This window comes from Lepus europaeus, chromosome 20, assembly GCF_033115175.1.
Source record: "Lepus europaeus isolate LE1 chromosome 20, mLepTim1.pri, whole genome shotgun sequence".
NCBI classification, from domain to species: Eukaryota; Metazoa; Chordata; class Mammalia; order Lagomorpha; family Leporidae; genus Lepus; species Lepus europaeus.
In genome coordinates, this window is record NC_084846.1 from 63,631,743 (window position 1) to 63,644,860 (window position 13,118).

A 13,118-nucleotide genomic window follows, 5' to 3' on the forward strand; every position below is an offset into this window, starting at 1 on the left:
ACAGCAGCTGGATCAGAGGTGGAGCAGACGGGACGCAGACCAGAGCCGATATGGGATGCCGGTGCTGTGGTGTAGCAGGTACAGCCCCGAGATCACATCTCTTAATCTACTCACCTCCGGCTCTAACATTAGTGAGCACAGCGGCCCAACCAATCAGCTCCAGCACCTCGCCAGACCAGCAGACGCCACCTGCCCCCTTCCGATGGAGGGCCCTCTAACGCACCTGGGGAGCCCCTGCACCCATGTGGGAGACCTGGGTGGCGTTCCAGGCTCCTGGCTTCCCCCTCACAGAGCCCCAACCACTGCAATCATCTGGGGAGTGAACCAACAGACGGAAGATCCTCTCTGTAACTCGGCCTTTCAAAGAAATACTAATCCTTATTTAATAAGAAAAAAGCGCTCCCCAACGTGGCTCGGACTCATCTTCCCGGTTTCCTCTCTTCTCCCTCCCCAGCCGGATGAGGCCTCGCACCGTTGTAGGGAGTGACCCTGGCGCCCTGCAACATACACTTTCTCGCTCCCAGTCCTGCCCGAACGCCATCTTGCCACCTCGTCCGAGAACCTGTTACTTCTCCCCGTGACGCTGCCTTTAGCGAGTCTATCTGCCAGGCCTGCTCCCGGGAGGTTAAAACCTGACTCTACCTTTACAAAAAGGCAAAAAACGAGGCTCGGCGAGGAGCAAGATCTGCCCCAGAGCGAAGTCTACACTTCCTGTTTCACAGGTGCCCCCGGGAGCCGGCCCCGGGCAGATCGAGTTCAGAAGCCCGGCTCGGGTTTAGGCAAACACGAGCTCGCTCGGGACACGAGAGGTCAGCAGGGGCAGCGCCTTCCAGGCCGGGCCAGGCCTCGTGGCCCAGCGCGGGAGCTGCGCGCACCCCGGCCCGGCCCACACCGCGCCGCCCGCCCGGGGCCCCGCGCCCCCTCCCCAGGACCAGCAACCGCTCCCCAGCCTCGCCTTGGGCCCTCAGGAATCACGCTCAGCAGCCGCTTCTCCCGTGGTGCGAGACCCGCTCCGACCGCACGTCCGCTGACCTCCATCCGTCATCCGCGCCGTCCCTGGGCCCATGCGGCGTGGCGCGCCCGCCTACGTCACTAGGAGGCCGCCGGAAGCGAGGCTCGCCGGGGCGGTGCCCGGCCGGAAGCCACGCCCCCGCCGCAGTCTCGTCGTCGCCATCTTGGCCGTGGGGAGTCTGCGCGGTAGGCAGTGTGGCGAGGCGTGAGCCGAGGGAGTGTAGAGGAGCTAGGCAGGGGCAAAGATAGAGCCCGGTCCGCGGGCTTCAGTGCGTCCGCGGTCGGCGGCCCGCCCGGGCTGCGTGGAGGCGGTGTGGCGCTGCGCCGGACCCGCGGGTCTGGGGTCGCTGTGTGGCCCCCGACGGTCGTGGCAGCCCAGCGGGAAGCCCTGGACCTCACAGCTGAGAAACGGGATTCTGGGTTTTCAAGTGCGGTCTCCTGACTGGAAGATAGTGAGGTTTAAGTAATGACAGCCCCGGTCACCCGCGCGGAATTCCCGGAGCCCGTGTGTGGACCTAGCTAGTATCCCTGTTTGCAGAGCCTTTAATTTTCCACGGAACTGGTAATTTTCCTGGCTCCCCTCATGACCGCAGATCGTATTTGGAATCTTGCACCAGTTGTGTGTCAAAAAATTAGCCAATGTAGTTAAGGTCAGAGTTGGTAACAAAGCACCTCCCAGGGGCAGTGGCAGCTCTGAGGGGTTAGGGTGGGAGCGATGAGACAATAGGAGACAGGTGACTGCTCTACCCCAGGTTGCTTCCTTGTTACCCTGAGTCAGGCGAACCGGGCTCTGTTTACAGGGAGAACGGGCGACTGGAGATCTGCTGGCTTCTTCAGAATTTCAGTGTGGTTATGTGGCGTTCAGCAAGAGTGACTCCATTTTGGCTTGGGCCAGTCTCTGGGGACCGAAGGCAGGTGCTCAGGCCGAAACGATGGCCTCCTACTTCTAACTTGTCTAACGTGCAGTTGTGCCACAGTTTAAATTTTATAAAGTTTTATTTATTTATTTGAAAGACTACAGAGAGAGGGGAGAGACAGAGATGTTTCACCCATTCGTTCACCCAGATGGCTGCAACAGCCAGGACTGGGCCAGGCCAAAGCCAGGAGCCAGGAACTTCATCTGGGTTTCTCATGGGGGTGGTAGGGGCCCAAGGACTTGGGCCATCTGCTGCTGCTATTCCCAGACCATTAGCAGGGAACTGGATCGGAAGTGGAGCAGCCGGGACTCAAACCGGCGCACATATATGATGCTGGCATCACGGGTGGTGGCTTTGCTCACTACGCCACAATGCTGGTCTCATCACCAGTTTCATCTTGCTGAAGAAATCTCTCCCTGAGCCACCTCCTTCCGACGGGGATTCCCATGAGCTGTTAGGGTGGGAGTGTCGCCCTGGAGTATCCCTGTACCATTATCCTGTGTTCTTTGTGCTTTTCTTATTGGCTATTTACTTCCGGCCTCCTGTATCCCTTTTCATGGTTTATGCCCTGGCTGAGGTGGAGCACGGCATTTCTCCAGTAGCTCCAGGAGAAGAGGTGCAAGGGAGGTGCGTTTTAAAGACCTCTCGGGTCTGAGAGTGTCTGTCACCGCCTCCCACGTGCTTGGAGGGTTGGCTGAGTGTATGTGTGAATCACGTTCTGGTTATGAAGGCTTGCTCCAGGAGCCTCTGGCTTTGGCTTCTCATGCTTCTGGCGAGTCCAACATCATCTTGGCCCCAGTCCTGTCCTGCGCCATGACTCTCTTCTGCCTTCCTGCCTTTCTTCCATTTCCTTCTTTGTCTCTGAAAGCGTGTGTCTTTTCATGCTCTGGGTTCTGAAATGTCGCAATGGTTGTTGGTGTTGGCCTGCATCCACTTCCCGAGTGCACTGTGGGCCCTCAGTCTCTAAAATGCATGTTTTCAGTTGGGGAGTTTGTTCATGGTATTTACTTTGTTGAATATTTGCTTTCCTCCACTTCACTGTTCTCTGAAACATTTGGCTGTTTGACCTTCTAACTTTTCTTCTTTTTTTAACCTAATTTTTCTGTACTGTATGTCTTGCTCCCACCTTATTATTTCTTTTGCTCCAGTTTCTGGGAAATGTCCTCAACTTCAGGTTCCTTCTTATTTCCTGAAAATATATTTTCTGCTGTCATACTTTTATTTACCAAGAGCTCATTAAAAAAAAAAAATCTTTCTATTTGAAAGGCAGAGTGACAGAGAGGGGGAGAGACAGATCTACTATCTACCGGTTCACTTCCCAAAGTCTCCCGATAGCCAGGGCCAGGTCAGGCTGAAGACACGAGCCAGGAACTCTACCCAGGTCTCCTGGGTGGGTGGCAGGAACCTGAGTACTTGGAACATCATCCACTGCCTTTGCAGGTTCGTTAGCAGGAAGCTGCATGGGAAGTGGAGAAGCTGGATGGGAAGTGGAGAAGCTGGATGGGAAGTGGAGAAGCTGGGACTTGCACCTGTGCTCTAATGTGGGACACAGGCATCCAAGTGGCCCCTTAGCCCAGGATGGCACAAGGCCTGCTCCAAAGGATTGCAGTATAAACATAAGACTTAACAAGAGAATCCCAGAGTACATGAAGCAGGAGTTGATAGGACCAAAGGAAGAAACAGACGTCTCAACAACTATGGTTGAAGACTTCAATACCTGATTTTCAATAATGGGTAGAAAAGCTGGGTGGAGGATCAACAAGTAAACAGGAGACTTGGACAACATAAACCAACCAGATGTAGCATGTCTAGAATACTCCACCCAGAAATAGTAAGAATGCGCATTCTACTCAAGAGCACAAGGAACACCGTCCGGGATAGACCCCAGCCTGCCTGTGCTACTTTGCTGGGGGTAGCAGCAGGTATTTAGCCTAGCAGCTGACCCCTCCCTCTAATCTTGGGTTACTTGAATTCAGTTCCTGGCTCCAACTTCTGACTCCAGCTTCCTGCTGTGCAGCCTTCGGGGGGCAGTGGTGATGGCTGAAGTCGCTGATTCCTGCCGTCCAGGTGGGAAACCCAGATTGGGTTCCAGTGCCCAGCTTTGGCTCTGGCCCAGTCCTGGCCATTTTAGACTTTTGAGGAGCCAACCAGCAGGGGGGGCCTGGCTGTTTGTCTCTCTGTCTCAGATTTTCTAGGGTTTCCATAACAAAGTACCACACACTAAGTGGCTTAAACAGCAGAAATTTATTACAGTTCTGGAGCTAAAAGTCTAAGTGTTGTCAAAGTAGGTTCCTTCCTAGGGCTGCATGCAGCAGGGTGTCTGTTAGCTTCTGGTTGCCTTGGACAACCTTGGCCTGTAGGTGGCGCTCTCCCTGTGTCTTCACGTTGCCTTTTTCTGGATGTGTCTGTTTGACACTTCCTCCTTTTATGAGGACACTGGTCAGATTGGGGCCACCCTAATAACCTCAGCTGGATCACCTGCAAAGACGCTGTCTCAGGAAACGAAACAACCAGAACCGGTCCCGTCCATAAGTACGGAGGGGAGGGGAGGGATTTCCTGCCCTTTGATGGGCTCACAGTGCAGTACGTAATTCTAGGTCATAAAAGCCTCAATAAAGTTAAATGAACTGAAGCCACTTCACAATGGAAGTGAATTAAAAATCATTAACAGAAGAAATTTGGGACTTCAAAACATGTGGAAATTGAAAACACTTTTGTGGTGCAACGAACGCTGTGGGTAGAAGGAGGTTCACGGCGGTAAATGTCTGTGTAAGAAAGAAGGTTGCAAGTCCGCAGTCCAGGTCTCCACCTCAGAAACCTGAAAGGAAGAGAAAGACTGAGACTGGGCTGGAGGAGGGCAGTTAACTCAAGAGCAGGGTGAGGATCAGCGTGACAGGTTCATCGAGAAACCAAAGTCAAAACATCGGCGAACTGACCAATCCTTAGCTGTACTGACCAAGAGAAGAAGAGAAGACAGATTTTTAACATCAGGAGCGAAAGAGGGAACACCTCTACTGACTTCCGAAGTGAGAGGGTTGTGAGGACGATATGCCAACAAATTAGGTAATCTCACTGAATTGGACAGAAAAATAGAACATCGCAATAGACCTATCACAAGGTGTTGATTTAGTATTGAAAAAGCAAATCCCAGGTCCAGATGGTTCACCAGTGAAATCTACCAGCTCTTTGAAGAATTAACACCAGCCTTTCACACACTTCCACAGAACAGGAGACTGTCTTAACTAAAGCAGGAGGGAAGGAGTACCATGATAGCAAAACCAAATAAACACTACCAGCAAAGAAGAAACCCACAGGGCCTGAGACCAGTGGTTTTTTTTTTTTAATATTTATTTTCAAGGCACAGTTACAGAGAGGCAGAGGCAGAGGCGGGGCGGGGGTGAGGAGGAGAGAGAGAGAGAGAGAGAGAGAGAGAGAGAGAGAGAGGTCTCCCATCTGCTGGTTCACTTCCCAAATGGCTGCAACGGCTGAAGCTGGGCTGATCTGAAATCAAGAGCCAGGAGCTTCTTCTGGGTCTCCCACACAGGTGCAGGGGCCCAAGGACCTGGGCCATCTGCTGCTGCTTTCCCAGGCCACAGCAGAGAGCTGGATCAGAAGTGGAGCAGCCAGGACTTGGATTGGCACCTGTATGGGATGCTGGTGCTGCAGGCAGCGGCATTACCCACTATGCCACAGCGCCGGCCCCAGAGACCAGTATCTCTTAAGAATACTGACACACAAATCCTCATTAAGATACCAGCAACTGCATCCAGTAACATATAAGAAGGATTCTACATCGTAACTAAGTGGATTTTATCCCTGGAATGCAACATTGGGTTAACATGAAAATCCAATGTAGTAGAATGAAGGACAAGACTATACAATCCTTTAAAAAGTGCCAGGAAGAATCTGATAAAATCCAATACCTTTCATGATCAAAATATTCAACAAACTAAGAATAGGAAACTGCCTCAGCCTGATAGTGGAAGTCAACAAAAACCCCAGAGTTCACGTCGGGCCTGATTGTGAAAGACACTGCTTTCCCTGCGATCAGGAATAAGACAAGAATGGTTGCGATCCCCACTTCTTCCTTTTTTTAAAGAGGTGATTACGTTTATTTCTTTTTTCCCAAAGAAACCGTTTATTTAATTTCATAAGTACAACTTTAGGGATATAGAGATTCTTCCCACAATACCCACCCTCCCACCCCAACTCTTCCCTCTCCCATTCCTAGTCCCATTCTCCATTAAGAAAAAAAACAGGCCGGTGCCGCGGCTCAATAGGCTAATCCTCTGCCTTGCGGCGCCGGCACACCGGGTTCTAGTCCCGGTCGGGGTGCCGGATTCTGTCCCGGTTACCCCTCTTCCAGGCCAGCTCTTGCTGTGGCCCAGGAGTGCAGTGGAGGATGACCCAAGTGCTTGGGCCCTGCACCCGCGTGGGAGACCAGGGGAAGCACCTGGCTCCTGGCTTCCGATCAGCGCAATGCGCCGGCTGCAATGCGCCGGCCGCAGCAGCCATTGGAGGGTGAACCAATGGCAAAAAGGAAGACCTTTCTCTCTGTCTCTCTCTCTCTCTCACTATCCACTCTGCCTGTCAAAAACAAAACCAAACAAAACCAAAGTGTTCCTGGACAGTCAAGACCAGGGCTGTTCAAGTCATTGCTTCTCAAAGTGTCCATTTCACTTCCACAGATTTATCCCCACTTCTATTCCGCGTTGTACTGGACATACTGATCAGGGCAGTTAGGCAAGAAAAAAGAAGCAAAATACCTCAGCATTGGCAAGTAAGAAGTAAAATTATGACTGCTCGTAAATGACCTGATCTTGCATGTGGGAAATTGCAAAGAATCCTCTAAAAACTATGAGAACTGATAAATAACTTCAGTAAGGTGCAGGATATGAGGTCAAATTGATTGCATTTATACTTAGTAGTAATGAACAATCTCAAAAAGGAATTGCAATTCCATTTAAAATGGAACTAAAAAAATAAAATGCTAGAAGATAAATTGAAGGAATTTGGAGGCACACATGGAAATCTACAAAAGTTAGGTTGAAGGGGCCGGTGCTGTGGCACACTAGGTTAATCCTCTGCCTCTGGCGCTGGCATCCCATATGGTCACTGGTTCTAGTCTTGGTTGCTCCTTTTCCAGGCCAGCTCTCTGCTGTGGCCCGGGAAGGCAGTGGAGGATGGCCCAAGTGCTTGGGCCCCTGCACCCGCATGGGAGACCGGGAGGAAGCACCTGGCTCCTGGCTTCGGATCGGTGCAGCTCCGACCATTGCGGCCACTTGGAAAGTGAACCAGTGGAAGGAAGACCTTTCTCTCTGTCTCTCTCTCTCTCTGTCTGTAACTCTACCTGTCAAATAAATAAATAAAATCTTTAAACAAACAAACAAAAAAACCAAAAGTTAGGTTGAAGACCCAAATAAATGGAAAGACATCCATGTTCGCAGGCTGGAACACTCCAGTTGTTGATGTGTAGTGCTGTCTGAACTGATCTGCAGTCAGCTCAGTGTGGAAATCCCAGAGGCTTTTTTTTTTTTTGGGGGGCGGAAATTGACAAGTTGATCCTAAAATTCATATGGAAATGAATGCAAGAGATCTAGATCTTCAAAACAATCTTTAAAGTTTTTTTTTTTTTTAAATTTTTTAGGAGGACTTGTGTTTCGTGATTTCAGAATGCACTTCAAATGACGATGATCAAAACTGGTCTGGCACGATTGTGTGTGTATACACCCAAGGGCACAGAACTGAGGGTCCAGAAACAAACTTTCACCTTTGCAGCGAATGGAGTCTCTAGACAGTGCTGAGACAGCTCAGCGGGGAGGTGGCTGTCCTTGTACCAGATGGGGCTGGGCCTACTGAATACCCACATGCAAAATGGAGCTGCATTCCCTGCCTGAACTGATGCAATGGGTCAGAGACCTAGGTATCATAGCTAAAGCTGGTCAACTCTTAGAAGGCAACACAGAAGTTAAATTTTAATGATCCAGGATTAGACAATGGTTTCTTTTCTTTTTTTTTTTTTTGACAGGCAGAGTGGATAGTGAGAGAGAGAGACAGAGAGAAAGGTCTTCCCTTGCGATTGGTTCACCCTCCAATGGCTGCCGCGGCCGGCGCATTGCGGCCGGCGCACCGCGCTGATCCAAAGCCAGGAGCCAGGTGCTTCTCCTGGTCTCCCTTGGGGTGCAGGGCCCAAGCACTTGGGCCATCCTCCACTGCCTTCCCGGGCCACAGCAGAGAGCTGGCCTGGAAGAGGGGCAACCGGGACAGAATCCGGTGCCCCGACCGGGACTAGAACCCGGTGTGCCGGCGCCGCTAGGCGGAGGATTAGCCTAGTGAGCTGCGGCGCCGGCCGACAATGGTTTCTTAAGACATGATACCAAAGGCAAAGTGACAAGAGAAAACATCAATCTTTTAGCAAAATGAAAAACTTTTGTGTTTCAAAGGATGCTGAGAAGAAAGTGAGAGGTCACCCCCAGAATGAGGGGAAATGTTCACAAACCACATCTCACTAGGGACTATCTACGCTTTAAAAACAACAGGCAACACCCAATTAAATACTGTTTAGAAGAATTATTTATTTATTTGAAAGAGAAACAGGGAGAAAAGGACACACACGCACACACACACACACAGATCATCCACTGGTGCACTCTCCAAATGGCCACAACGGCCATGCTTGGGCCAGGCCAAATCCAGGAGCCAGGAGCTTCTTCTAGGTCTCCCAAGGAGGTAGCAGGGGCTCACACATCTGGGCCATCTTCTGCTGCTTTTCTCAGGCCATTAGTGGGGAGCTGGATTGAAAGTGGAACAACTGGGAAATGGACCGGCACCCACGTGGGGTGCCGGCTTTGCGGGCCGCGGCTTTACCTGCTGCACCATGACGCCGGCCCCTGGCCAAGTGTTTTGAGTAGACATTGCTACGAAGAGACCCGTGTGACACGTGGCTCTCCTGGGTCACTGAGCAGACGTGTGTGAGGGTTAGTTCTGTGTGTCAGCTTGGCTGGGTCAAGGAATACCTAGGAGCCTGGAGAAGCACAGTGCTGACTGTCTCTGGGGACTGGGTACGGGAGGCGCAGGAGCGTGGTGCTGGCATCTGGTCTGCCCTGGTGAGGGGCTCACGGTGGGCGCCATCTCGGTATCGGGAGTCGGTGTGAGTGTCGTGGATGGCCCGCACATAACAGATTCAGGGGAGACTCTCTTACAGCTCCTTCTCGAGGGGACGAATCCAGTCTCAGGACAGCACCCCCATGACTTAGCTGCTTTCCACTAGGCCCTGTGTCCTAAACATCCCCTCACCCCAGCACGGCGCGCTGGAGCACCCTGGCACACAGCGGCCTCTGGCCCGATCCACGTCCCGGCCGAGGCGTCCTGCACGTGCCTCTGTCTGGGGGGCCTTTCCTCTCACCCTGCACATGCTGGCTCTTTCTCTTGCGAGGCCTCTGTGTACCCCCAGGCCAGCAGCCTGGGACAGCCTGGGACAGCCTGGGGCAGCCTGGGACAGCCTGGGACAGCCTGGGGCAGCCTGGGGCAGCCTGGGACAGCCTGGGACAGCCTGGGACAGCCTGGGGCAGCCTGGCCTGTCTCTGTGCCACCCCCAGGAAGGCCTGAACTTCACGGGCTGGAGCGCACGCTCCTCTTCTTGCTCTGTTCGCTGACTGCCGTGGAGATGGACAGGGGTTCGTGGGCACTGAAGCCCAGGGAAGTGACCTCACAGGGACGTGGGGGCTCCCTGAGGGCGTGGCTCGCCCTGGCTGGCCTGCTGCCCCTCCTGGCACGCTCAAGCAAGGGTGGAGGGAGATGAGTGTTATCTTGGGGTCTAGCCCATCCCCTCGGCCATCGTGCTGGGCTGCTGAGCCAGGCAGAGCTGTGCCTACTTGGGGTCACTGGTTTCCCAAGCTCCCAGGGCAGGTGGACAGACAGCCAGAGCCATGAAGCGGAGTAGTTTTATTAGCAGCAGGGAGGACACGTCACAAGCTCTCTGGGTCCAAGAGGGGGAACTCGGGCCCAGCTCTCCTGGCAGCCAGGGGCTCCTGGGGGAGGCGGCTCACTGGAGAGTGCTCTCTGCAGGAGACACAGGTGGGGACGGCGGGGGGAGGGGGGTCAGTGTCAGCTGTGGTTCACTGCCAGGGACCCTAGTGGGCAAGCAGAGCCCCCTCCCCGCTTCTGCCCCCCTCCCCCCCACCTGTAGGAAGGGATGTGCAGGCCACAGCTGGTGGACAACACCCCAGGCTCTTAACCTTCGACTCTTCCAATGCCTGGAGCTGTGCTGCCCTCCCTCTCAGATCAGTCGCAAAGGCGCAGGCTGGCCTGTGGGCTGCCCAGGGCCAAGTCCCGCCTGCCACCTGCGTCCCCGAGTGCCGTTCACTCACCCACATCCACTCCTGAGCCCTGGGCCCTGCCTGGGCCCTGCTGAAGGGACAGCCCTGCCTGGGGAGGGCTCGGGACGCATACCTAGGATGGGTTCCAGATAGCGCATGGCGCAGCGGCTGAAGCAGCACTTCTTGTCGCCCCTGCACTCGATGTCGTTGGCACAGTCGCTCAACTCCTCACACAACTGGGACAGCATTGGCGCCTGCACCCAGGGGCAGCGGCCAGCCTTGGGGGTAGGGACTGGGGAGAGACAGGCCTTTTCTGGTCACACCCTGTAACAAGGGTCCCCCCAGACCTGACCCGCAAGACCCCACAGAGACAAGCTGAGCCCCGGGGGACCCCCGAGGTCAGCTGGGTCTCTGTGGCCTCCCTCTTGCTGGTCTCGCCGCGGGACCTCCCGCAGCACTGGGGCGTCCTGGCGCCCTCAGGGACCTGTGGGGTGGCACAGAGGCCTTGAGGCAGAGGGATGGGGCTCAGAGAGGCCGCGCCACGGGGCAGGTGTGTGGGCTCCCGGAGAGGCCTGCAGTGTGGCCATGTTACCGATGATGGGGGTTCTGCAGGAGCTGCCGGCGGTGCTGGGACAGCACACGGCGCTGCCAAGACAGTCGTCGTCACTGAGGCAGGACGTCTCCTCGGAAGAGCTGGACTCGGGGCACATGACCTGCACTGCACACGGGACAGGACGGGCAAGTGCGTGGGGGCCCGCAGCCCTGCCCCTCCCACCCCCAGGGCTCCTTGGAGGAGGGCGAGGACAGAACCGTGGGAGCCCGGCCCCCAGCAGCCCAGGAAGGAAGGCACAAAAACCCCGTGGCCAGAACTGCGATACGGCTGACGAAAGCAAGTGAAGTCAGCTGTGGAAATGGGGGCACAAGGCACAGGTCCGCTGCAGGAGCAGGCCAGTCAGGCCCTGGCCGGAGGTGACCAGTCCTTGGCCTGGCAGCTCGTGGCCCCCTGCGTGGGGACAGGGCTCTGGTTTTCTGCCACCCAGGTCCCCCTCCCCAGGGTGAGCCTCCTCTGCTCCTCTCCTGGCCGGCTGTGTCCCTACCACGGAGCCACCAAGGCCACGAGTCTTGGGTGGACTCTGGAGCAGAGATGAGACAAGGGAACCCCTCCTGAGTGCGTCCCGGAGTGAGGAGGGCAGCTGGGCCTACCTGGGGCGATGAATTTGGGGGCCAGAGCGAGGGCCGCCTCCAGGGCGAGCAGGCCGAGGGCCAGGCTGATGAGACAACGCATGGTGGCAGGTGGCAGGCGGTGGTGGGTGGCAGGCAGGTGTCGGATGGTGTTCTGGGGCCCTGAGATGCATTTAAAGGTTGGAGCAGGAGGAGGAGCCTGGAGGGGTGCCAGGTTGGCGAGGCCTCAACTGGGCCAGGGGGCTTCCTCCTTGGACACGTGGAGAGGTCAGGCCACGTTAGAGGAACAGCTGTGGTCATGGTTTCAAATGAAAGAAGAAAAAAAAAAGTCCCTGGCAAGGTTGTCCATTTCCCTCAGTGTTGGACGGGATGCACATCTATTAGGAAGACTGGGGGTCAGGGAGAGAAATCCTGCCCCTCGGCACCGTGTGGCCCAGCCTTCCTCTTCCTATCCACGGCTCAGAGCCGGGAGAAGCAGCATGGGAGGCGGGTACCAAGTGCGGGGCTGTCTTATTGGCAAGTGATTTTTTTTTGTGTGTGTGGTTTTCTGGACTCTGTAAGCAAGAATGTGCTGCTTGGCACCTGTGAAGGGGTGAGGGGACAGGAGAAGGTCTCTTTTTTTTTTTTTTTTTTTAGGACAAGTCACTTTTTTATTTTATTTTATTTATTTATTTTTTTGACAGGCAGAGTGGATAGTGAGAGAGAGAGACAGAGAGAAAGGTCTTCCTTTTTGCCGTTGGTTCACCCTCCAATGGCCGCTGCGGCTGGCTCATCGCGATGATCCGAAGCCAGGAGCCAGGTGCTTCTCCTGGTCTCCCATGCGGGTGCAGGGCCCAAGGACTTGGGCCATCCTCCACTACCTTCCCGGGCCATAGCAGAGAGCTGGCCTGGAAGAGGGGCAACCGGGACAGAATCCGGCGCCCTGACCGGGACTAGAACCTGGTGTGCCGGCGCCGCAAGGCAGAGGATTAGCCTGTTAAGCCACGGCGCCGGCCCAGGAGAAGGTCTCTTCTCAGAAGGCCCTCCTGTGCCCTGTGCCAGGTGAGCAGGTGCCACGGGGCAGGGGCGGATGTACTGCTGGCCGTGTAGTTCCTGCACCCACCCCCCCCGGGACCCAGACAGGGAAGGGGCCATGGGGACTGCGGAGACCCCAGGGCAGGATGGCTGGGGGCCACAGCCCTGTCCAGCCAGCGACCCTGCTGCCGGCCTCAGGCACAGAGCTCCTCGCAGCTTCCTGGGCCTCAGGCTGTGCCGCGGGAGGCTCCAGCCCCAAACGTCCTTCCACAAAGCCTCCTTTGTGGACTCCACAGAGGCACCCCTTGCAGCCCCGGGCTCGGGTAACACTGTTCCCGCCCTGCAGCTGCCCACAGAGTCCTGGGCCTGAGCCTGGACTGGCCAGTGAGGGCTCTCGGACAGTGGGTCTGGAGACGCGGCGTGGTGAGGTTCACGGCTCTAAGTCCGAAAGATGCTTCCGTGGGCGGTTCCACTCCCTGCGAAGGAGGCCATGATGGAGCAGCGGGGCCTGTGGTTGGGCCCTGCCCCTTCCCCCCCCGAGCCAGGCTGGGCTGGGAGGCTATCCTTCTTACTGGGGTGCCGGGCCCGAGGCCAGAGCTGACCCCATCAGGAACCCCCTCCTCCTGCGCTCCCGGAGCTCCAGGTGTTCCTCCCCGGCATCTCCCGTCTCCCCTGG

The 13,118-nt window shown here is 55.4% G+C and overlaps 2 protein-coding genes across 2 annotated transcripts in view; both read right to left on the bottom strand.

Annotated features, from left to right (window-relative positions):
* Nucleotides 1-1,071, bottom strand: part of TBRG4 (transforming growth factor beta regulator 4) — a 7,443-nt gene extending 6,372 nt beyond the window's left edge. Inside the window, exon 1 of the mRNA XM_062178661.1 lies at nucleotides 956-1,071. The gene's annotated coding sequence lies outside the window, so the exon portion shown is untranslated. The remainder of the gene's footprint in view (nucleotides 1-955) is intronic.
* An 8,468-nt stretch (nucleotides 1,072-9,539) lies between these two features.
* Nucleotides 9,540-11,531, bottom strand: LOC133749409 (whey acidic protein). The gene is made up of 4 exons (XM_062178558.1): nucleotides 11,450-11,531; nucleotides 10,839-10,964; nucleotides 10,356-10,538; nucleotides 9,540-9,583 (listed from the first exon to the last, which is right to left on the bottom strand). Exons 1-4 carry the CDS (start codon nucleotides 11,529-11,531, stop codon nucleotides 9,540-9,542), a joined length of 435 nt encoding a protein of 144 aa, XP_062034542.1.
* Nucleotides 11,532-13,118: the final 1,587 nt, after the last annotated feature.

Coding starts and splice junctions, on each gene's coding strand:
- LOC133749409 (XM_062178558.1), bottom strand. CDS start 11,531: ATGCGTTGTCTCATCAGCCTGGCCCTCGGCCTGCTCGCCCTGGAGGCG. Junction 10,965..11,449: donor CCCCAAATTCATCGCCCCAG/GTAGGCCCAGCT, acceptor TCCCGTGTGCAG/TGCAGGTCATGTGCCCCGAG. Junction 9,584..10,355: donor GCGTCCCGAGCCCTCCCCAG/GCAGGGCTGTCC, acceptor TCTCCACGGCAG/TCAGCGAACAGAGCAAGAAG.